Source organism: Phoca vitulina, unplaced genomic scaffold (assembly GCF_004348235.1).
Source record: "Phoca vitulina isolate PV1807 unplaced genomic scaffold, GSC_HSeal_1.0 scaffold71, whole genome shotgun sequence".
Lineage (NCBI taxonomy): Eukaryota > Metazoa > Chordata > Mammalia > Carnivora > Phocidae > Phoca > Phoca vitulina.
The window spans coordinates 9,988,321-10,013,954 of NW_022589774.1; the positions used below are offsets into that span (position 1 = coordinate 9,988,321).

The window sequence follows — 25,634 nt, forward strand, 5'->3', positions numbered from 1 at the left end:
CTGAGCCACCCAGACGTCCTCCTCTCTGGTAATTCTTAAGTCTCTAGTAGGAACCAAAGCCTTCTGTTTGACAGAGGCCTCTACATTATTTCCACAAGCCTCCTTAGGGATAAAGACGATGTAGGATACAGCAAGATTTGCAGTTTCCTGGTTATCACTCCCTTCACTTAGCACAATGGACTTGGATGACACTCACGGTTAGTCCTGTCAAACATTTTCTGTGGGCCCACAGAGAACAGTATGGGAAAAACGCTCTAAGATGTAAAAGGAATATGAAATCTGAGTCCTCCTCTTTATTCTATTCAACAGAACATTTACTGAGCACTGACGGTGAGCCAGCGACTGCACTAGAGAGTAGGAATAGAGAGTGACACCTAGCCTTCGTAGGGAGGCCAGCCAGTCAACAGGTGAGCTCATGAGTTGACAGCCCAGGTGATCAGGAAGTTAGGGGGTCCCAGGAGAGGAGCCCTCGGTCCAGCCTGGTGATGGGGAGGGAAGGAAAGAAGAGTTAGCAGAGCGGGGGTGGGGGGGGTGGGGGGGAGGGCTGCTGTACTTCCCAGAGTGGTGAAGGGTAGGCCAGAGGGTGCAAGGCACCCTGTTAGGACTCTCCGACTGGCCTGTTTTCCTTGCAGTCTTTTAGACCAGAGCTGATCAGGGTCCGAGCGGTTTCTGAGTTTGCGCACTTGAGCCTGGGGCTCCCAGTTTGAGGAAGCGGCGGGCCGCCGGCTCGCTACCTCTGTGAACCGGGCCGCGGACCACCCCGGGAGAGAAGGAGGGCTGTGGGGAACGTGGCACATTCCTCCAGCAGGATCCCGGGGCCGCAGCCTCCGCACCACACCCTTGGCCCGGGCCAGGTGTGCAACCTTCTTGCGGCGAGAGGGGGGAGCCCGGCGGCTGGGGTGAGCGCTTTTGCAGCGCGGTGTGTGCCGTGTGTGTTTGTCTGCCTCCAGAGGGCTGGGTCCTCCTTATTCACAGGTGAGTCACACCCTGAAACACAGGCTCTCTTCCTGTCAGGACTGAGTCAGGTAGAAGAGTCGATAAAACCACCTGATCAAGGAGAGGGAAGGCAGAGCGGAGCGCAGAGTGAAAGCTACCAGCGGCGAGACGCGCGCAGCGACCCCTCAGCGGCGGACGGACGCGCGGCCCCGGCCATGCCTGCGCCCTGGCTGAGCTGCGGCCTCTGCCTGGCGCTCCTCCTGCCTGCAGCCGCGGCCACCTCCAGGAGGGAAGGTGAGTCGGCTTCCCCCGGAGGAAACGTTGCAGCCCTGGGCTGGTAACTGGCCTTGCTCTGCAGCCTCTGCTGGCTGAGCGCACCTCCGAGGATTCCCACTGTGTCGAGAACTTCTTTAGGGCTCCCTCCTCCTCCCGCATCTGGGGCTTCTCCAGAGATGGGGTTTAACGTAAGACCGATATTATATACAGCTGTCCGAGTTTCAAAGGTGAAGCCAGTAGGTTGTGCCAAACCAGGATTTTCCTTCCTTTAAGAATGTTCCTTCTTGATTGCGTTTTGGGTCAGTGGGCCCCTGTTTGATCAGGAATATCATCAGTAATATGTTGGCATATAAATTCTTTTCCCATAATGTGTTTTCGTGGAAGGGATTTGGGTGGGAATGTTTTCTTGTGACTGTGAACACCACAAAGATGGAAAAGGAACCTCTCTAATAATCCTTCTGGAATTCTCGGTTCGTCTTTGGGATGGAAACTGAGCCTTGGCCATGCCTCACTTTTGCATAATGTTACTTCTTAAGGGTATTCTGACATAATATTCATTCAATAGGCATTTATTGGGCACCTCTGTCATAGATCATTTGATCTGAGCTCAGCTGTCATGTCGTGAGAGGTTCAACTCACTCATGTAAACAGAACTTGCTGAGAACCTAGCAACCGTTTGCTCTAGGCATGTGTCAGCTATGACAACACTATTGGGTGTTTTCCTTGTCACTTAGTTCTAGCGATAATATCTGCTTGTCTCAGTACCCTGAATTTTCATATTTATATTGCTTCCTGCACCTGATGGCATTTCAATACTCATTTCAATAGGTCCAAGAGTCATTTTCACACATGTGAATGCGTGACCATGAGATAATGTTCACATAGGCATAGAATTATCTTAAATTTTCCCTAAATGGCTGGCCTGAATTATGTTTGAATGGCATGGGTATTTTAGCATGTGTTCAAATGCATTGATAGTCCTTTTTTTTTCTTGGAATTAACTTCCAACCTGTGATCCCTGACTACCATGTTAAAAGTCATTTGTGAAGATAATCATGTAGGTTAGGTTCCCTTAGAGTTAACCTAGTGAGAAACATCCTAAAAGTAAGAAGAGTCTCCGAATATTAGAATTCAAAGGGACTGCTTATGGATCAACTACTATACCCCATGGCTTAAAATACGAAAACACAGAAATGGGTTTGCAGAAAGCCACACACCAGCTATTGGCAGAGATACATCTTGCACTTGATCCAGGGGTTCTTAGGCTGGAGCTTTTGGGACCACATTGTAAAGGTAATAAAGGAGCTAGTACATATGTTTTACATAATGGGTAATTATTGAAGCAATTTTCCCATTGGCTATAGTTGAGTATAGGTGTGTTGTGTTAGCATTAGATAACAGAAATAAATATGTAGGATTTGATCAATTGTTTAATAAAATCAGACTCGGGAGGACAGAGCTTGACTTGTACTTCTCCAGGATAGACAAGCTCTGAGTATTCCATCTAGACCAGTAAGTCAGAAGCTGTGTTCAGTCTCCTTTCTAGACTTTCCCCTTCCTTGGAGATGGGCTGCTTAAGATAAAGGGCTTCATAGAGCACCCATGCTCTTCTGTTCACGGGATGCTGGGATGCAGTGTAAGCTCAACTAAAGTATGGGACTTGCCACTTCCCAAAGTGACCTGCCTCTGGGCATCCTGTGGGCTGCACCTATGAGAGCCTAAAGCAATGACATTGCTTCCCAGTTGTTCTCTTGAAGGTGAAATTATGGTGTTAGATATCATCAGTGAGACTTGCAGGGCTGGTCTCAGCTAAAACACAGGCTTTAGAGTCAGCCTGACCTGGCTTCAAATTTTGGCTGACCCACTTACTAGTTTCTTATTAGTAATCAGGCTTCTCAGCTTCTTGGTCTTCTTTGCCTGTTATATGGGAACAGTAGTACTATGCCACCTTGCAGAGTTGTTGAAAGGATGAGGAATTATTGTAAAGTGCCTTAAAATCCCTGGAACTACATTTCTTTAAAAAGTCTGAAGCCAACAGTGCAGGTATAAATAGTGAACTTGAATCTGAAAAGAGCAGTAAGCAAGATAAGGACTTCCCTTCAGGAGCTCACCGTTGGTGTGAGAGAATGTGGCACGTAACTCCATTGGTCAGGATCACAGTTCACATAGATCACACGACTGGAGAAGGGGCAAGAAGTAGATAGGAATGAGACTAGAAATATAGTGAGGAGCCTTATATGCCAGGCTGTGCAGTTAGGGTAGTGCCCCAGAGGTCAACAAGAGTTGCAGATGGTTTATAACCAGGGGTGGGCACGGTCAGATTCGTGTCTTAGAAAAGTCACTTACTGAAGGGCTTAGAGGATGGAGTTGAGCTAGGAGAGGGCAACAAATGGCCATTGCAATAATCCAAAGGAGAGATGACGAAGGCTTTCATTGTGGTGGTGGAAACAGCAAAGTGGAAACAGATTACAGGACATTTAGAAGGTAAAATTGAAAGAATTTGGTGATCCAATGCACGTGTGTTAGGGATACAAGTAAGGGGAAAGCACAAGAAATAAAGAAGAGTCCAAGACGGGTCTGAGGCTTCAGGTGAGTGCGATTGGTGAGACAGTGATGCCATGAAAGGAAATGAGAACTCTAAGGGAAGGATCAGTTTTGGGAGCAAGGTTGGGTGGTGGATGAAGAGAAAGGCGTGAGTTCCTGTGGGGATCTGTTGAATCAGAGACACAAGTGGAGATGCCCAACAGTCCTGGTGAAGAGCTGGAGCTATGATTTTGAAGTTTAGAACAGTTTGAAATATAAAATGAGGAGCCCAAATGTGGAAAACAAAGCCCTGACAATACATGAGATTACTGGGACATCGAGGTTAGAGAAATCTCAACACTTACCAAGGAGATGGCACAACAATGAAGGAGAATAGGGAGGAACAAGCCTTGAGGATAGAGGAGAACATTATCGAAGAGGAGTGTTTTGCTAGCCCAAGGGAGAGCTGTAACAACGTAGGTATAATAAATGGTATTTAGATATAAAAATGTGAATACACAAAGAATGAGGACTAAAATGATATGGTTGGATCCAGCCATCAGCTAAGCTTTGAAACAATCATTCTAGAATGATGAGCTCAGAATCCAAGGTGATTATAGAACACTAATCTGGATTTCTCCCACAGCCTGATATGGGAAAAAAGGTGCTGTGGATAGTGGAAGGGACCCCTGGAAAGGTTTAGACTCTCTGATGGATTCTGCTGCTTTAAACTGTGGAAATGGTACAGCATGATGCAAACAGGTGCAGGCCTGGGTTCAAATCCTAGCTCTGTCATTTCCCATTTGTTGGGGTTTAGACAAGCTACTTCCCTTGTTATGTAAGTTCCTGGTCTCTAAAGTGAGGAAAATAAATTGTGTGATCATTACCTCTAGAGCACTTTGCATAGTGCCTAGGAAGCTCTCACTCCGTGTTCAGTATTATTATAACTAACTGCCTTGCCAGGGCTGAATGTCAATATATTGCCTTCTGAGTTTTAAGTGGTAAAATTTTTGAAGAGATTCCTTTCATTAGCCCAAGAAAGGTGATGAGGAGCCCTTCTGCTCAGGCTGAAATGAATCCCCGGTCTTACCCAATGAAACAAATGGAATTCCTGACAAGGGGCCCAAAGCAGGTTGGAATTCCAAAGTTAGCTTTCATAACATTTCTTATCCTTGCCTTTTGTCAACCACCAGATCACATCACATACAGATTCGTTGAGTCTGTTGCTCTCTAGAACATACCCAGATATAAGAGGATCCCCACAGAAGCTGGTCTCCCACTTCTCAATAGGAGAATCTCCCCCATCCCCCACCAAAAAAAGGGTTTGGCCAACCAGGTTATGAAAACATTTAGCAGTGTACATGCAGTGGTCACATGTCTTTTTATGCTTAATTTAGCATATTAATTCACAAACCCACTTAAAGTCACATAATTTATAAAATAATAACTTACAAGTATTAATTTGTAAATCCACATTTCATGAACTAATTACATTCAAACTCCACCTTTAGCATCAAATGCAACTTGAATACGGTTTCTTCTTCACTTCGGACATGGGTGGCTTGAGATATAGCTCGATTTGAGTCTGCTTTTGAGGCTGTCACTAGAAAGTACACCATTTTCAAATTGTCCAAAAGATTAAACATTATCCTTCAACGCACATTGTAATCTTCACAGCACAAACATCATGAAAGCCTTATTTATGACAACTTTCGGCACTCGCCATTGTGAGATAATGAACAAGTATGAGAATGAGAATTGTGTTCAACACAGTTTCTTCTTTCTTACTGATAAATATCCAAAACATTGATTGACGTCATGTCAAATTAGTGTGTGTTTCCCAAATAATATTTTAACAATAAAAGCAATTGAGAAAGTGCCCCATACCAGGGGAGATTTTGAAAACACTTCCCCCCCACCCCGCCCCAGAAAAATAAAAACCTCCACCTTATTATATTCAAGTATGTGCAATAAACAGCAGTATAGAACTGGGTTGGAGTATATGCTGGAAATTCCTATGAAGGCTTAAATTCTGGTGTCCTGAGCTGGGGGCAGACATTGGCTTAGCTCGACTGGTCCAAGGAGCTGAGGAAGAATATTGGTTTGTGACCCGTGTTGATAGGAAGGTCAGGAGCATGGAATTAAGCTGTCGAGGCAATTTTGGGGATATTTTTCCCATTTAAGTCCTTAGTGGTTCAACTATATATAGACTTTTTTTTTCCTAAAGAAATTTCCAACGACAAGTCTTGAATCATCTGTTACAGACCAGTGTAGAAATAGGAGTGCCATAGATTATGGAAGACTCAAATTTAGTCACAAATTAGGCCTAGCAGATTACTGAATCATTACTGGGCTGTGTACTAATATAATAACCCCCAGGTACATGATGTAATATTTGAATCATATCCAAGGCCCAAAGCTAAGTCTTTTCTGTTTCTGTGGGTGACTATATGTCTAAATATGTGCCTCCCCAACAAACATGTGCTTCCTTATGTCACAATTATGAAAGAAGAAGAGCATGGTGCTTCCTCCAACACTGATCAGTGGAAGGGCTCAATCAAGTCTTTCCCTTCTGCTATATCAGAGGAGAGATGGAGATCACCTGGCTAAAGGTATACGCATCCTGGCCTTCTTCAGGCTGGTCGACCATTCACAGAATTCCAACCTGCTTCTTTTCCAGATTTTATTTGTATTCACTGTTGTCAATATTCACGTTCTAGAAAAAATTAAATTGCAACCCAGTCATTTCCCACACTAATTTAAACATTGGAAAAGTTACTCAAATCTTTAGCTGCATGTAGGGACATTTCTTACAAAAAGGTTTGCACATTTCCCCACTTTTTTCTCATCCTACAGCATCATGGTCCTAAATGAGAGTGGTCCTTAGAGGTTCTTGACACCAGCCTCTCATTTTGTAGATGGGGAACATGATACCCGGGCCCCAGGTAAAGGAACAGTGCAGATTCTCACAGTTAGTTATCGCAGAGCTGGGCTCTAACATGTGTAATCCTCCTTTGTAGATGGGCAAATTGAGGCCCAGAACAGTGATTGCCCTGACCAGAGCCACACACTGAGTATTGGGACCAGATTTCAGTTGCTTGTTTAATGTTCTTTAACAAGACAGCTTCTTGGCTTATTTCTAATTCTTCTTAAAATTTTTTCATATAAATTAATTGCTAGACTTGATGGAATCTTGATCTATTATTATAAGAACATCCCTATGTCTCTAGTAGGGACTTCTGTGTCCTGTCTATTCAGAAGTCTCTGTTTGTGTATGTGACTCACTGTAGTGGCCTTTCCTTCAAAAATGTCAGGGGACTACAGGTTAAAACCAAACACAAACTCTAGTTTGTGGGGGCATTGACAAGAGAACAGTTTTTAAATGAGTAAGTTTTCTCTCTCTCTCTTTTTCTTTTTTGTTCAACTATGTTGTCAGATTTTCCTGCAGCTTGGAATTGACCAGGTGGCTCAGTTAAAAATAATAAAGGGACAGTTGAGGGAGAGTGATAAGCCTTTTTGTTTTACTAGTCGTTGTTCTCCAATAATTGTTGACATTTTGACTCTATATATGCATATTTGTGTCCAGAGGCTATTTTTCTCTCCCTGTTGGAGACCATTGGTCTCTCCATGAGTTTTAGAGTCTTTCAGGATCAGGACAGTTCCATGGCCAGAACATTGACCATGTAAGTTTTACACTTACTTACTACTACTATTTCAAATTATCACCCATTTTGCTTCTGGTAAAAGGGGATTCCAAATGTTGAAAGATCATTTCTCATCGCAGACAGACTGGTCTACCTTGCAGTGGCACTGGGTCCAACAGTAACCCAAAGCTTCTGCTCTTGCCTCATGGGAGGGGGCGGTTCATGGTAGGAGGGGACGTTCACGTGCTGAGGTCCACGGGCAAAGAGGTGAGGCCACAGCTGACCTGGCATGGGAGGAGATGGTGGAGGAGCAGTGCATTTGTCCAGCTGAGATGCAAGACACGTGGCACCCACTCCCTGGTGGAGGCTTTGTGGCCCAATCTCTTCTTGGAATATTTGTTACTTCTTTTTATGGATATATAAACAATGGTTGGGCCCCTAAAAGACCATTTGATTCATTCTTCTGACTTTAAGCAGTACAGTTTTACTCTACAATTTTCAAATGGATTTTCTTTCAGAAAAGGAATCTCTAAGGAAGATGCTATAAATGTACTCCATACATATTTTCCCAACATTGTAAATGTACATGAATTACCATTGTTCTTTTGTCAAACTGAGAACTTTAATGGGGCACAGTAAGCATGCACATACTTACATGGGTATATCTTTGTGAAGGGCCCTAGGGATAGCAGAAAATCGATGGCTAATCTCCTTGTACAGAAATATATTGTTCGTAAAAGCAATGTAAGGTTTAAAGAGGAAGTATTTATTTGGTAACTTTTTTTTAAAAGAGCCAACAAAATATAAATTTAAATGACTGAAAAACCACATTTAATATGAACTCTGAAAAGCAATTCAGTACAAATCAGAATTGCCTTTTTAGCTTTTCTTTACCAGACTCCTTATACACATTTTTTTCCCCTTTGGTCCTCATTGCTTCATGTCACCTCTAGCTGTCCTGAACACTCTAATTTTCTTTATTTCAGCTCCTCTTAAAAGGTTATAGGATACCTTTTGTTGAGTCATATAGAAAATGCTCAGTGAATACCATACTCTTTGAAGTTAGTTAAATATGCTTTCTATATTGAAACTTCTCTTTATAGATGATTTCATAGAAATATAGAAATTGCTATTTGTGCAGTCAGAAGGATGTGGGGGTGTTGAATATTTGCATATAGAATCCTTAGCATGCATACTCACTGATGAGTCTCCATGCTGTAGCTGACACCGGCTGTCTTGGCGTGGAGCCCTTACAGGTGTAAGGAAAGGAGAAACTCTCCTGTATCTCGTGTCCTAATCTTCTCTTCGCTTTCACCTTTGAACTCACTCAGACTGAGTCATCAGCCTCCTCCTTTACCCTGAACTCCTTTGCTGGTTAGAGGACAACTGGTGTCCCCAACCTACCTGTTGGCTGGGACTTTCTTTCCCTCTCCCTGCTGTCTGCCTGGGCCCTGGTCGGGCATTAGGGGAAGACATCTCCAGATGTGGTCTCCTGCTGTAGGCCTTATCAGGCCGAGTGTCTGCAGTCCACATGGGCCGTTTCCAAGTCTAGGTTGTAATATAATGTGCTATGAACTCTCAGTGAAACTAGGTGACTCCTTTTAAGCTGTAATCATTCAAAATGAAAATGTGGGGAATTTCATTGACTCTTGATGACTTTAGACTATTAAGAGTGTGGGGCACCGGGTGGCTCAGTCTGTTAAGCGTCTGCCTTTGGCTCAGGTTATGATCCTGGGGTCCTGGGATGGGGCCCCGAGCCCCGCATCAGGCTCCCTGCTCTGCGGGGAGTCTGCTTCTCCCTCTCCCTCTGCCCCTCACCCCCAGCTCGTGCTCTCTCTCTCAAATAAATAAATCAAATCTTAAAAAAAAAAAAGAGGCAGCTGTGAAAAATGTGAGAGAAAAACTGAATTCAGTTTAAAAACTCTTTAGTGAGGGAAGTGCCATTTTCAGTTTTAAATTTTAATTAGAACACATATTGTGACATGCCTTAAAAAGATGAAGCTGGAAGCAGACATTCACACATTAAACCATAATATTTCAAGATTAGTTTAAATAAAGAAATCTTCAGACTCTCACCCAACCTGAGAGACATATTAAATCTTGAAAAATCTCATGAAGGAGATTTTAAAACTAGAAAATACTTATGAGCATTTTCATCATCACATGTAAGTATAATAGAATAAAAATACTCATCTTGTCATCTTGAGTATCTCAGGTTTAGAGACTTCGATTTTGACAAATAGGATGATAGCTACCAATGCCTTTGGTATCTACCTAACTGATGGATGTCAGGTGTATCTTGCTTTAGGCTTTGTAAGTAATGTGCAATTTGTGTATTTGTAAAAATAACAAAAAATACATTCGAATAGATTGCTACTTAAAGGACACTTTCAATAATTGCTTTTGTTGTGAAGATAAACACTTGCCAGGTTTTGGGTTGTTGTTTGTTTGTTTTTGTTTTAATGTGAGTATACTATTCTCAATGTTAATTTTATTCATTACTTTCAGTCTAATGCTTTACATTTGGACTTCCTGTTGAACCTCATTACAACTGACTTGACTTCACGGAGGTGACGGTTGCTATATTTGAGCATAAAAGTGTTGTCAGTTTACGGGAGGCCAGTTCTTTGACTCAGAGGAAGGGAATAATATTCAATAGGACAGATGAAGGTTGAATTTTTAGTGTAACTGCTTTGAACAAACAAAAGGGAAGATGGCGATTGCCATGTTAGCCCAAATCGCCTCTCCCCACCATGATGCTTTTCCTTTACAAATCAAGAATTTTAAGAAGCAGAGGAAGTAAAGATATAAAATGAGGTATAAATGAAATGAATGGGAGAGAGGTGAAGATGTCCCAGTGGGAAGTGTTATATGAAATTAGGTTGGAAAAGTAGGTAGGATTAAACCATGGAAGTCTTTGTAGCAATGTTAAGGAATTCTGCTCTTTATCCTAAAAGTAAAGGAAAGGTACCGGAGAGCTGTAAGCAGAGACGTATTGGTAGAATTTGTATTTTGGAAAGGTGTTCTGACTGCTGGATGGAGGCAAGAGAAGTTGTAGGGAATTCAGTTAGGAAGTCTTGTAAGCAAGGGGTGATAAGGGTTTGCGCTAGAGGGGCTATTTTGGACATAGATGGGCGTGAGCTATGTAGTGGGTTATATCAATAGAATAGGTGTTGCAGGGCACCTGGGTGGCTCAGTTGTTAAGCATCTGCCTTCGGTTCAGGGTCCTGGGATCGAGTCCCACATCAGGCTCCTTGCTCAGCCAGGAGCCTGCTTCTCCCTCTGCCTGCCACTCCCCCTGCTTGTGCTCGCTTTCTCTCTGTGTCAAATAAATAAATAAAATCTTTAAAAAAAAAAAAAAGAAGAAGAATTTGGTGTTGCATAGAATATGGACAAGTAAGGATGGAGAACCTATAAGGATAGCTTCCAGCCTTTTGACTTGAAGGGATGACGGCTATGAGTTTGGTTTTAAACACGTTCTGTGTGAAGAGTTTGTGAGGCCCCCAGTTGGAAACCTAAAGCAGGTGGCTGGTCTGAAGGTGAGCATGAAGTCTGGGCCAGGAAGGACCTTGGCGCCCTGGTCAGCATCTATCACGTTTATCCAAGCCCTTGGCTGGGGTAAGAGAGTTCCAGGGTGAGGCGTGGTGGAGGTTCAGGACCGAGCCTGGAGCAACCCCAACATTTAGAGTTAGTGTAAGGAGAGGAGCCACAGACTTGAGTGGGAGTGGGGGGACGACGTCAGAAGACAAGAGGAAACCTGATAGGACGGCCTCATGGTGTCCCAGGGAAGACAATTTCAAAAGGGAAGGACAGAAAAAGATTTGGCGTCTCCGAAAGGGAACGAGGGGCACAAAATGCTGGCAAGGGCGCACACCTTTCCTCTAAATAAGGAAGAGAATGGAGTGCCATCTCCGCACGAACTCCTCCGCGGGCCATCCCAGGGGACTTACTTTACAAACCTGCTGCGTGTCACCGAGTCAGCATGCGCGCGCGAGCGGCGAAGGGAGGCGAGGGCGGCAGAGCTGCGGGCCAGGGCGGCCGGCACGCAGTGCCAGGTTCAAACTTGACGCCCGGATTCCTAGCCCCTGAGGTCGTCCCGCGCGCCGGCCAAGTGCACTGCCTGTCGAGGCTGCCCGACTCCTGCAAGCTGATCTCACGCTCTCGGGCCGCTCTCGCCCCGGCCCCTCCCGCCCCCCTCGCTCCGGCCTTGCTGCCCTTTGAGTCGGCGGGCGGGCGCAGGCGGGGCGTCAGCGCAGCTCGCAGCTCCCAGCTCCCGGCTCCCAGCTCCCGGCTGCCGAACCACCACCGGTGCGCAGGCGGTCTGGACGCGGAAATAGTTCCTCTGGTGTGAGAGCAAACCTGAAAGTCTCCTTCTAACTGAAACTATCACCTTCCTCTCGCAGTTCTTTCTGTTTCCGTCGCACCATGCAGTTTCATTTTTTGGGGGGGGTTTTTTGGTTGAAACAGTAGCTTTTTAAATTTACGCTGAATGCCATATATGTAGACAATGGAAATTTGGTGTATTGTGTTGAGAAAATTTCATACGGGGTCCCTGGACTCCTGGGAGATTTCAGGTGCTTTTTTGGCTTTTCTTAGAGTCCACCTGCCTGCCTGCCTGCCTGCCTTCCATCCACCCACCAGTCACAGCCCCACGCCTCGGTTAGGTTCGGTGGGAATCAAACGTGGAAAAGGCTATAGAGGAAGTAAGTCCTGTAGGCAAATAGCGAAGGCACAGGACAGAAAGTGATTAAATGCCAGGCCGGAGGTGAGGACGAAGTCCTGTGGGCATTCAGAGGAGGGAGAAGCTGTAAAAGGGCCATCAGCAGGGGCCCTACACCCTCATTTTTGCTCTTAAAAAGATCACTGGGTTGCTGTGTGGATTTAGGGACGGTGGGAGCAGGTAGCGCTCCTGGCAAAGGATATAGCAAGCCTAGAGGCCTGCGGTAGGAGGAAGGTGGTGCTTTCCAGAATTCATGCAAGGGTCTGTGTGTTGGAGCCCAGAGAGAGAGAGAGAGAGAGAGAGAGAGACAAAGAGGAATGAGAGAAAGTTGGAGAGGTCAGCAGCACCAAATCTGCAGGGTTTTGAAAGGAGCTTTGGATTTTTAAATTTGTCGTTACTTAGAACACTAAAAAGCACGATGATCCCATAAATTGTTAGGTCACATTGGTGAAAAGCAGAGCATGTTTTCAAGTTTAGAACAATAGAAAGAAGATCTCCTTATACGCAGACGATCATATTAATGCCAAGTTGTTACAATTCCTCATAACTGTTTGCAGTGTTTCCTATGGGAAATTTAAAATGAGGTCCTGATGAATGGCCACCACTGATGCTGATCAGTCCGAGGCTTTGCAACAGTACAACCCTAGGAAGTATTTTTGGTTTCCTTTCATTCTCCTAAGGATGCAGCTTGGAAACAGCCTTTGCCCCATGCTTCCTGTCTCGACCTGTTGGAGCTGTGTGTTGGAGTGAGGGTGGGAGTGTTGTGAAGTGAGCCTGAGGGGTTCTGCACACCTTGTTTGAAGAGGGCTGCCTGCCTCTCAGATCTGTGTCTGGGGGCGTGTAGGTGGTGGCGGGTGGGTCAGCCTGTGTCGGACTGCCCGGCGGGCTTCTCTAAGAAGGTCAACTTGAGGGGCGCCTGGGTGGCTCAGTTGGTTAAGCGACTGCCTTCGGCTCAGGTCATGATTCTGGCGACCCGGGATCGAGTCCCGCATCGGGCTCCCTGCTCAGCGGGGAGTCTGCTTCTCCCTCTGACCCTGCCCCTCTCATGCTCTCTGTCTCCCATTCTCTCTCTCAGATAAATAAATAAAACCTTTAAAAAAAAAAAGAAGGTCAACTTGATGAATCTCATTCCTTTAGCTGTGGAGAGACCCCTGGCTGACAGAGACCGGGATTTGGGGTTGGGGAGGAGCTGGAGTGAGGGCACCGGGACAGAGAAGGACAAAAGTTTGCAGAGATGTCCCTAGCTTGGGAAAGCACAGTACAAAGGAATAGTAAAATAAGACAATGGATGGGACCTGGCACCGGTGGTACTGGGTTCACTGAAAGAGAGGGAAAAAACTGCCCGTCTTGATTCCGATGCCCTGTAATGCTTTGGGTCTGTTCAGGGTCCCAGAGTGACTTGTTTCTGTTTTTTTCCGCTGCAGTGATAAGTGAACTCCGGGCCCCAGACCCATGCCTGTCCATGGTGAAATGAGGAAAAGTGGACAATGTGACGGGTGTTTGAGAAAGCCCAATATATTGATTAAATGTATACATATTTAATCTCTTATTTGACAAAATAAAACATTGGCATCTCCCTTTTTTGAAATCATGCTGGTTCATGAAGTCCCGGAATCCAAGCGCCCAGTGCAGCCTCCCTGTCAGGTGGGAAGTGGTATTTATTAAATGAATGAAATAAATGTACATCTAAGTGACCAAGGACAGAAGAAGGAAGGGGAAAAAGGAGTAAGACTCGGTAAAGCAAAATCTATCAGTGAGGTACTTTGGAGAGAAAGGAGATTTGTAGGAGGGGTAAAGAACATATGTAACAAAATGAGAGAGGAATAGTTTGATACATTTGTTAGGTAAATAATTCATAATTTATAAGAAAAACATCACGTCTAGTAGATAAATGGATAAAACTCATGAACAGACCAGCATCACAAGTGAAATAAAATAGTAAACCAGGGGCGCCTGGCTGGCTCAGTCGGTAGAGCATGTGACTCTTGATCTCGGGGTTGTGGGTTCAAGCCCCATATTGGGTGTAGAGATTACTTATAAAAAAAAAAAATCTTAAAAAAAATAGTAAACCAGCTTATGGCACTTTCAACCTTTCCTTCCTCCTCACTTACCCCCTCCCCTTATACTTCCTATTTCCTTTCACTGCTTTATGTATTTCTCCTTAACAAATCTCACTATCCCAATATTCTCTCTGTATTACTTATCTTGTTTATTTTCTTTCCCCCTGGCTCACATGAAAACTCCATGAGGGCTGGGACAGCGATTGGTTTTGTTTACCGCTATATCCTCAGTGCCTGGAACAGCACCTGGTACATACTAGGTGCTCCATATGTATTTGTCGAGTGAATGGAACCTTGATAAACGCTTCCCAGGCAACCCAGGAAATGTCCAAGACTCCCGTCTTTATACTTCCATCACTTGTCTTTGTGTCAAGATTCCCTGATGGAAACTAGACAGCCTATTTATGAAATTTGGAAGGATAGCAAGTAGATTATAAAATAAAAATGAAAAGGAAGTTCTAGACATGAAATTGAACAAGGCTAAATATAAAAGAAGGAAAGTATAATAAACATTTTAAGAATTTCTTCCTGTTTGAAAATGTAGCCAAGGCTTATATTTAGGTCTATTAACCTAAATAAAGCATTGTATTACAAGTTACCAAGAAAGGTTGTTTTCTGGACTGAGCTGCTGTGGAGAAAATCATCCTTTCAAGGAATAGAGAAGAGACAGACTGCCAGATATTAGTATTTGTATTTTTAAGGCAGGTCCAGACATGTGGGGCACATGGAGTCCTTTCAAGTGGTCAAAACACACCTAGGGATTTCCTGAAGTTCAAGAGAACATTCATTCATTTGTTCATTAAAAAAATACCAGATAGGGTGCCTGGGTAGCTCAGTCGGTTAAACATCTGCCTTCGGCTCAGGTCATGATCCCGGGGTCCTGGGATCGAGCCCCGCATCAGGCTACCTGCTCATCGGGGAGCCTGCTTCTCCCTCTCCCTCTGCCCCTCCCCACCCTTTGTGCTCTCTCTCTTTCTCTCTCTCAAATAAATAAATAAAATATTAAAAAAAAAAAAAAACAACAGCAACAACAAAAAACATCAGATACCCACTATGACCAAGCCACTGTGCCATTAGACAAGGGCCCCATTTCTCCTTTTTCTAAAGTATGACCATGTTTTCTGCCTGTTAGAAGAGCAGAGTCAAGTGCAAAGATTTGCCCTTGGACACAGCTTTATTTCAAATAGAAATTAAAAAAAATTATTTTTGCCCCCATTTAAAAAATCAGTAGATGTCATACACAAAGCCAGATTTCTGTCTTCTTTGGAAACCTACGTGGAAGTGCTGACCACAGTGGGCAGCATCCCCACGTGGCTGTGGTGGGCTGCTTCCCCAAGAGCCCTTCTGGCAGAGTCCACACTGCCGCCTGCATCCTCGCTCCCAGCATGGCAGTACCCTTCTGCAGACACGGTGCCCGGGCCCGCGGCGAGGCAGAAATTGGTCACAGTATAAAAAGGACCAGGCTCAAGCAGTATGAGGCCCATTTTATTGAGCCAATTGCAAGAATATTCTGGAATTTGAAATAAAAAGATTCTTTTTTCCCCCCAGCAATGAGCGTGAGTAATAATTAGTTTTAGGGTAGTTAGTCTAAATTCAGGAGATGACTTGAGAAAAATCGTGTTTCAAATGCATCAGTGACAAAAGGAGTCATCCCATGCAAAAGGAACAAACTCTCTGCTCTCCTCCTCCTCCTCCAGGTGTGAATGTTCTGAAGAGTCAATATTTTTTTTTTAAGATTTTATTTTATTATTTGACACAGAGAGAGAGAGAGAGAGAGGGAGAGCACAAGCAGGGGGAGAGGCAGAGGGAGAAGCAGGCTCCTGCTTAGCAAGGAGCCCGACGCAGGGCTCAATCCCAGGACCCTGGGATCATGACCTGAGCCGAAGGCTCTACGCTTAACCGACTGAGCCACCCAGGCACCCCTCGTAGAGTCAATATTAAGCAAAGTGCAGTTCAGCTAAGTGCTGAGCTCGGTGCAGCTTGGAAACCTCAAAGTCCTGCAGGCAAGGCTGGGGAGTGTCCTCATGAAGTGCTCACATCATGCAGACCCAGGAGGCCCATACACTCCCGGACACATGGCCTAGGCGTCCCTCACTCTAGTCAGCACAACCATGGGCTTTCATGGAAACTCAGGTGGCAGAGGAGGGGGATTCAGCCGTGGGCGAGTTCCAGAGTGGAGCTGCTAGCTGCTGACCTCCCTGGCTGGAAGTGTCATGCCCATCCATGGAAGGCTGCAGATTTAAAGGAAGAACACAGGTGTGGTTTGTTTTTTCCCCCAGAGTAGACCCCGAAAGGAGAAAGGACAGATGGGGAGGGAGGTATTAAAAGCTAGATGATAACCAGGTTGTCTATTTTTAAAATATTGCTCTGAATAAGTATTTCATGAGCTATCCTTATCAAGTTAACTATTATAAACTATAAACTCAGCAAAGAGTTTGTTCAGGGTGAAGAGAGGCACAATGAAAATGTCGTGATTGTTTGGAGATTGTCCTCAAAAGGCATCCAGAGCGGGAAAGGGCACTGGCACACGGTGCCATCCAGCTGGGTAACCTCTCAAGGGTCGTTGGCTGCTGGATTTAGCTCTTGTACGTGCCTAACGATGTACTCGGTGATTTCACAGCGCACGACAGCTGTGTGGCACCTCTGTTCGGGATCCAAAAAGTTAGTTACACAAGCATTCGTTGGGAAAGATTTGGCTTGGCACCAGTTCAGCGAAAAAGACCTGGGAGCCTGGGGCGCCTGGGTGGCTCAGTTGGTTAAGCGACTGCCTTCGGCTCAGGTCATGATCCTGGAGACCCTGGATCGAGTCCCGCATCGGGCTCCCTGCTCGGCAGGGAGCCTGCTTCTCCCTCTGACCCTCCCCCCTCTCATGTGCTCTCTCTCTCTCATTCTCTCTGTCTCAAATAAATAAATAAAATCTTTAAAAAAAAAAAAGAAAAAGACCTGGGAGCCTGAATTGAGTGCAAACTTAGTATGCTGTAAGTTTAATGAAATGTTAAATTGCGTCCCTGGAATTATAGTATCCAGTTGTGTTGCAAGCTGAGCTATTCAAACCACCCTTGGAGTACTGTCATAAAGTCTGGCCATTTCAAGAAAGACATGGGAAATTAGAGTATGTTCCTTGGAGGACAGTCAAGAAGAATCTAGAAATCGTGACACGGGAAGTGGTTGAAAGACCTGGGGGTGATAGGTCTCCAGTGTAACCAGAAGGAGAGAAGGCTAAAGAGGAAAATGCTGTCACTGTCTTCAGACGGTTCAAAGGTTCGGCTACTCCCGTGCTTGTAAGACAGTGTCTGAAATAGAATAAGTAAATGGAGAAGAGAGTAGGTGTGTGTGTGTGTGTGTGTGTGTCTGTGTGTGTGTGTGTGTCTGTGTGTGTTTTCCAGGGAAGAACAAGAACACATAGTAAAAATTACAGGGAGGGAGGCAGATTTAAAATTCCAAAAAAATTATAATTTATAAAAAAAATAATTTATAATAACCAGTGCTGTCAGTGGAGGGATTTGAGTAGGGCCTGAGAAGCCTGTGTGAGGGATTTCTTGAAGGAATGCCTCCATGCCCAGTGGTAACCAGATTCTTGAGACGCAGGGCTAAAATGGGAAGGGGAGGGCTTTGTGGTTGGACAGACCTAGGAGCAAATGATATGGTTACCATTTAGCCGTGTGACTTGAAGCAACATATCCATGCTCTCTGAGGATTAGTTTCTCCATCCAGTCAATGGGGACAATAAAGCCCATGTTGAAGTGTTATTGTGAGAAGTAACCAAGCTGAGGCATGTGAAGTGCTAGAAATGGAGTGGGCTCTGGGGAGATGCTAGTTCACTTTCCCCAGATTAGAGAGCGAGTTGTAGGAAGCGTGTGTGGTAAGGAAGTCGCGTAGGAAGCTCATGGGTTTACTTCATCATCTTTGCGCCTCCAGAGCCTGACACGGCCCGCACGGGACAGCTGCTCGGTGCGCGATGTTGGCCCATTTGTCGACTCTTTCTGTCAGTGCGCTGCGTGAATTGTGGCCCTAGGCAGTTCTAGAAACAGACTGTCCTTGAGGCCACACGACCAATGAAGACAGTGTGCCTGGTGGAAAGAAAGTGGGTTTTGGCATCAGACACAGGTTCAAACCCCAGCTCTCCACTGGGTCAAGTTACTTAACCTTTCTGAACGGCATTTTTCTCCTCTGAGGCAGTGCCTGTCTCCCTGTCTTGTGTGAGTGAAGTAGCAGATGTGAAGGACTGGATGTTCTTTTCTCAGTGAGATCCTCTCAACAATCCAGGGAGGGAGGGAGTGTCTTCCACATTTATAAGAGAAAAGAAAAGGGATTCAGAGAGTTGAAGGGATTTGCCCAAGAAAATAGTAGAACTGGTATTTATTGGATCCGATTCTTTTAACCTCAAGGTTTATCATCTTTCTCTTCTCAGCTGTGACTGAAACATTTTTTGAGGGTCTGCCCTGCACCAGGAACGACGCTGAGTATTTCCACATGTTACCTCACTGGCTTTTAGGTCCCCCATAGAGATGTCACTCCAGGAGTATCTCTGGAACATCAACGGGGTGAACTTTCCTGGACACTTGGGAAAATGTATTCTTCATGGGGCTATGATTCTTTTTGACACCTGGCTTTGGGAGGGCCACCCAAGGCACAGTGAGGGGTGGAGAGAGATACCTGTCCAGACACTCATATTAGCTCCTCAGCCTTGACCATCATTGGAGGGACAGGTGACCCCATCAGCTGTTAGACAGTTGTGCGCATGCGCTGGTGGTCCTCAGGTCTTCTTTAGCCCGTAGACTTGGTCTAGGGGGTTGCACAGGGTTTTAAAAATGAACTCCTTGCAAATATGTAAATCGAGAATTTTTACATAAAAATACATCATGTGGGATTGTTGGTGTCCCTTGAGGAATGGGACAGTCGGGCCACTCTGAGCTCATGTTCTCTCCGACAGCACCCCCGACCCCCCCGCCCCAGCGGAGCTCCCGCTTCCTTTACATGGGACAGGGACTCTCACAGTCCGCATCCCATTTCATCCTTACCTAACTCCAAGTCGTTGGCATGAATATTTGGTACCCCGTGCATAGTTTCTATTAATAACAGTAATATTGTCTCTGAGCTTTTTACCAGCGATGTCTCTCTCCCCCGCCCCCAGTGTGTGATTGCAACGGGAAGTCCAGGCAGTGCGTCTTTGATCCCGAGCTTCACAGACAGACAGGGATCGGATTCCGCTGTCTCAACTGCAATGACCACACGGATGGCCCTCACTGCGAGCGGTGCCAGCACGGGTTCTACCGACAGAGGGAGAGGGACCGCTGCTTGCCCTGCAGCTGTCACACCAAAGGTAAGTGTGGGACGACGCGCTGCACCAAGAGGGTAGTACGCTACGTGGAATGAGTCAGACCGAGAAAGACAAATCCCGTATCATTTCACTCGTCAGTGAACGACGATAGCAACAAAACCCCACAAATGAATAAACATACAAAGAGCAGAATCAGGGGTGCCTGGCGGACTCAGTCAGAAGAGCATGTGGCTCTTGATCGCGGGGTCATGAGTTCGAGCCCCACGTTGGGTGTGGAGATTACTTAAATAAATAAATAAACCTTTAAAAAAACGCAGAAGCAGACCTATAAATACAGAGAACAAACTGACCCTGGCTGGAAGGGCGGGGGTGGGGGGATGGGCGACATGGGAGAAGAGGAGTGGGAGATACGGGCTTCCAGTGACGGAGTGAGGGGATCGCGAGGATGGAAGGTAGGGCATGGGGAATGTAGTCCGTGATATTGTGATAGCGGCCTAGGGTGCGAGATGGGAGCTACAGCTGCGGGGCGCACAGCATAACCTATAGAGATGTTGAATCGTGTTATACGCCTGCAACTAACGTAAGATTGTGTGTCAGCTATACTAAAAAAAAAGTAGTTGGGAAAAAGGGCAAGGAAAGAGGGAGAGGGAGGGGGGAAGGGGGGAAGGGAGAAGCCAGCAGGCCAAGAGAGTGGTGTTCAACATCTAGAACGACTGGGAATCTTCTAGACACTGGTGGTGGAGTGTCTTACCAATTTCAAGCTGAAAGGAAACCTGCTTTTCTTAAGTCTGGGTTGTAGGAACCAGCTGGAGTCTTTAGGACACTTTGGCTTGAATTCTAGTCGCAAGAGGAACATGATTAAGTTTCCCGGCAGATGACAGTTTGACCTAGGGACAAAGGAAGCTTCTATGCTTCTGGTGATAGTTCCCCGTATCCACAACTATGCCTTTGACCAACCTCTCAAAAAATAAGGGATAGAAAGATCTGTTTCTGGGGCTATGGTAGGTGCTAGCAATAGAAAGTGGTACTGGTCCAAGAGACAGCCCAATTAATAGGCAGATTAAAGTCTTTCACAAACACGGTTGTTAACAGGAGAAAATAGAATCAATAAATAGGAAGCACCTACAGGAGTATTGGTTGATAGTAGGGCTCTTTTTTGGTTGTACTTTGGTTTTGTTTTTAAATATGTCACCCAGTGCTATGTTCACACAACTGTGGGTAATTCTTGCGCACACAGACGCACACTTTGTGCTGTATTCATCATGGACAGCAAAGACAAGTTAGAACATATTAGGGGCGCCTGGGTGGCTCAGTTGGTTAAGTGGCTGCCTTTGGCTCGGGACGTGATCCCAGGGTCCTGGGATCGAGTCCTGTTTCGGGCTCCCTGCTCAGTGGAGAGCCTGCTTCTCCCTCTCCCTCTGCCTGCCTCTCTGTCTACTTGTGCTCTCTCTCTCTCTCTCTGTCAAATAAATAAAATCTTTAAAAAAAAAAAAAGTACATATAGAGAGGGAGAGACAAGTAGTTGTTAGAGAAGTTGAGTTTTTTTTTTAAACTATGTTATTTGTGTATTCTCTTTCTTGGCAGTGTGTTTCTCCTCTTTGTTAGAAAGCGTTTACTAGTGTAATATGATAAGTATTAACCCACTTAAAGAGTATAGCCAGAGTGCGTGGCAATGACTCAATGTAGCTCTGTGGAACGAATACACAGCAGCAGCTGAAAGAATCTAAAAATGGTCAGGTTTGGTCCAGCCATGAGCTGCTGGGAGAGGGTGTTGGAGAGCCTTATAGAAAACTGGGGATGACCCCATGGTGATAGAGACCCAAATCCCAGCAAGCAGTTCCAAATTCTCCAGTTGCTGTTACGGTGTGGTTTGAGTCAGATTTGCTCAGCTTTGGGGCATGGAGTCAGCATCCAGAATCTTTTGGATTTAGCAGCTGTTCCTGTGAATCAAAGAACTTCATAAAGAAAAATTAAAAGGAAAATGACTCCATTTTAGTGGGCTTTCAATCGTCCTGAAGAGCCCACATCCCTTTAGGTTATGCAGCTTCACTGTGAGTCACTGGAGTGGGTCATCCCAGCAAAATGATCAGTGAGAATGTAATTAGAAATTTAATTGGCTTAGCTGGAAAGCCTGGCCCGAAGACAAGGTTATTAGTCTTAGAGTAGACAAGGAGCCTGCTGCTTAGCAGAGAGATGGTGATGAAGGATTTGCCACACCGTCTCTTCTTCTTCATTGTGTAGTCCGTTGCTCGCCCAGCATCCACGAGCCTGGCTTTTTCTTTTCCTTCGGGCCATAGACATCCCAGGCTCAGTGTGAACAGTTTGGTAGGAAGTGGTGGAGCCCAAAAATGATTTCTAGCTTATGAAATGATAGCTAACATGCATTACTCGCTTACTCTGTGCCGGGCGCTTTTCTAGATGCCTTCACCCGGGAAGGAACCTTCACAAGTCACCATATGAAGCAGGTGCTATTATTACTTCCATTGTACAAATGAGGTAGCAGGGGCCAAGGGAGGGAGATGAAGGAAGCCGCCAACGGTTGTAGAGCTCAGTGGCAGAGAGGGTGCCAGCCCCAGGTTCGCTGATGTCCAAGATCATAACGTAGAGACCAGTGGTGGGTTTGGGAGCCAGACAGCCTGGGCACTTCCACTGTGTCACTCTGGGCGTGTCCCTTCTCCTCTTGCTGCCCCAGTGTCCCCATCGGTAAAAGGGTCCCCAACCCCATGCTCTTTGTATCACAAGAGCCTGTGAGCATCACATGAGGTTTGTTAAGCACGTGGTAGACAACTCAGTAAATTGGAGTTGATGGAGTTTTTATTATTAGGACAGAGATCGGTGTCGCAATTTCCTGGAACATTGGCTTTTTAAAAAATCACATTCCGGTTTAGAAGGAAGCTGTAGAGGTCATATCTTTGGTCTAAGACTATTTATTAACGTTTTATTTTTTTATTAATATCCAGAAATTGGCAGTGAATTTTTCAGTATTTTTTAAAGAGTGGGGAAATGGAGCCCTGGAGGAGTGGATAAATGGCCTCTAGTCTTCACAACAAGCCATTGCAAGGGCTAAAGTTGTAATCCAGGGCTCTGGTGGAGGACTGTTCCCTCTTACTCCTTCCACCTGAAAGTAAGAAGTATCCGAATGGTGTCCTTTTATCCCCAACAGCAGACAATTAGATGTCCAGGAAAAACTTCATGGATATTATTTCCTAAGATCTGGCTAATGCATTCTGTTTTTTCCAGAATATTTCCATATACTATGCCTTCTTCAGTACTCGTAACAACTTGACAACCTGTATGTGTTAACACGCTCCACCCACCATTCTAGGGACGAAGAAGTGAAGCTCCCGAGCCTGAGCTGCCAGGCTGAGTGGCATGTCAGGGACAGAGACTGTTCCCACCCTGTGCCATCTCCCACTACATGGTGGCTGCCCAGATTACTAGCCTGGTGACGCAAGCTTAATCCCTGTGTGACTTCTTAGTCTCCCAATCAGCCGGGAGAGATTTGTCACTTTCAAGGGAATTTGTTGTATATGCAATCTCAAATGCCGAAGAACACATCTTACCAAAAAATGCAGTCAGTCCATGTATGGTGAATGAAGCCAACAGCATTAATAATCCCCAAAGTGGTAACAGATTTTGGATTTCACATCGATTTCTCATAGATATAGCAGCGAGGCTTATTTTTAAGGGATGACTTTGTGGGTTCAGCCACAGGGCTGAGTTATCTTCAACTCTTGTAAGCACATGTGTAAATCCTGAGGACCTTTTGCAAATATTTTGAAATTCACTGTGTGTATTTGTGTGGTTTTCCTCCCAGGACACCTACAGTCTTGAGACCTGTATGGACATCAGTGATACTGGACTTCTTCTCTTAATTTTATTATTATTTTTTACATATCTATGACCCTGAATTACTCAGACTATAACATTTGGGTAATTATTTAAAACAATCTTAAATAATAATTTATCATTATTAAATATAATTATATATTTATATTGTATATTATATAATATTATAAAAATATAATAATGTTACTTTAAAATACAAGTGTAGGTATATATTTAAAGGGTTCCCAAAAGGACATACCCTCTTTTTAATTTTTATTTATTTTATTTTATTTTTTTTAAAGGTTTTATTTATTTATTTGAGAGAGAGAGAGAAAGAGTGTGAGGAGGGGGAGGGGCAGAGGAGGAAGGAGAGAGACAAGCAGACTCCGCGCTGAGCACAGAGCCCGACACAGGGCTCCATCTCACAACCCTGCGATTATGACCTGAGCTGAAACTAAGAGTCTTGCACACTTAACCGACTGAGCCACCCAGGTGCCCCTAATTTGTAAATAGTACTCATTTCAGCATACTTTCCTGAGCCCTCAGATGCACATAGACCGTATCTCTAGAAGCCTTAAAAGAGCTTATTGGGACACAAAACTGAAACAGGAAGCTGTTTTCTGTTTTTTCAGCCCACTTGTTCATAATCCCTAAGAGCAGCCCACGAAGGAGGAGTTGGAACAGGTGTTTTTATTTTAATGAGAGAGTTTGAAAACCCAGTGCTATTAGTTTGGAAGTTTTGGAATGTGACATAAAGTGGTCATGCTCACCGTAAGGACCTGTGCATGTCTCCATGTTCACTCTGCAAGGTTTGAAGGAGGCTGGAGGGAGCAGTGCCAACTACATTCTTTGAATGCCCGTGACGTGTGAGACACTGAATGAGGCACTTTATATATTTTAGTCCAAAGTCTTGCAACAGCTCCACAAGGCATAGGTGGCTACCCTCCCTTAAAAGAACTGATGAGTAAGCCATTTGTCCAAGGACACACAGCTAAGTGGCAGAGCTGGTTTTGAAGGGAGATTTGTTGGATTTCAAAGTCTGGGCTCTTTGACCCTCCAGCTTTTAGAGCAGGATTCTCTAGATAATGTCCTGTAGAATACAACATTCCTCAAGATAATAATAGATGTGGCCTGTAAGAATGGCAAAGAATGTTTAGAAATACTGGCATTAAAACTTAAACAAGGTCCATGCCTGCTGAAGGTATTATTATATTATAAGTCTCTGAGGAATCAAGTGAGCACCATTTCCCAAACTTTTCTCAACACAGAACGCCTATTTTCATGAGATGATTATTGATTTCTCTCAGAAGGGTGTTTTGCAGGGTAACCATTTTGGTCTATGTGGGCCAAACCCAAAAGCCAAGTACAATCTTTTCCATTTTCTAAGAAGAATTCATTTCTGAAAAACTGTAGGGAGAATTTTCTTGGGTTGAAAGCATAATTTCCATTAATTGGAATGGGGAAAAAATGGATTTCTGAGTCCCAGATTGACACCCATTTGTGTTAAAGAAAAAAACAAAACAAAACAAGTGGATTGTATTAAAGAGAGATATCTTCTGTTGAATGTTACTTATCAGAGCATAATTCAGAAATTTTCCTTCTTAGCTCTGTTGGCTGCCTGCTTGTAGGTCAGGAGCGTGGAGGTCTGTGCTTGGCAGCCCAGGAAGCCTCTCTTCATGCTCATCTCGTCAAATATTCTCTTGCCTTAGGTCCTGAAACTCCCACCCTCCTGCTCTCTTGACCCTCAGAACTCTGCTCCCTTGGCTTCCAGTGTCCTGAGACTTCTTTCCGCTTTGATTATGAAAGGCCCCTTAATTAATGGGGTTCCATTTGTGTCCGAGGCTCCTCCCCTCCTCGTTCTATCTGCCCCCAGAGCGATCTTACACCTGCTCTGCTTTCCTACTCAGCCTGTGTGCTAAAGGCTCCTAGATCCTCACCCCCAGCCTCTTTCTTGAGCTCCAGGTGAACATTTCCACCTTAATATGCCACCGGAAACTCAAGTTCACAATGTCCAAAACTAAACTCATGATCTTCTCTTGATGCTTCAACCTGAGATCTTGCTCCTTCTTTCCCATTCTCTTTGGTAAATAGCTTCCCATTGCTTCTAGTGGCGCAAGTTGGGACCTTGGTGTCATCATGTGATCCCCACCCCCTCATCGTCTATTTCTGAAGAGGGGAAGTCTGTTCCTTCTGCATCCACGTGGCTCTCTCAGCGATTCCCTCCTCCTCTTCTCACCCAGACTCCTCCAATCCAGGGCATCCTGTCACAGGAGGATGTCTTTCCGAGGAATGGTGTTCCCTTCCCTGAGGCATCCTGCAGATTGCCTTAGAGATGCCTTTCTGAACTGTGGCTCTGTAGTTCCTGA

The 25,634-nt window shown here is 45.0% G+C and overlaps 1 protein-coding gene across 1 annotated transcript in view; it reads left to right on the forward strand.

Annotated features, from left to right (window-relative positions):
- Window positions 1-732: 732 nt before the first annotated feature.
- LAMC2 (laminin subunit gamma 2) overlaps window positions 733-25,634 on the forward strand; it is a 58,273-nt gene continuing 33,371 nt past the window's right edge. The window contains exons 1-3 of the mRNA XM_032393185.1: window positions 733-899; window positions 1,015-1,230; window positions 19,294-19,482. Of these exons, the coding sequence (XP_032249076.1) occupies window positions 1,152-1,230; window positions 19,294-19,482 (268 nt within the window). The 5' untranslated portion in view covers window positions 733-899; window positions 1,015-1,151. The remainder of the gene's footprint in view (window positions 900-1,014; window positions 1,231-19,293; window positions 19,483-25,634) is intronic.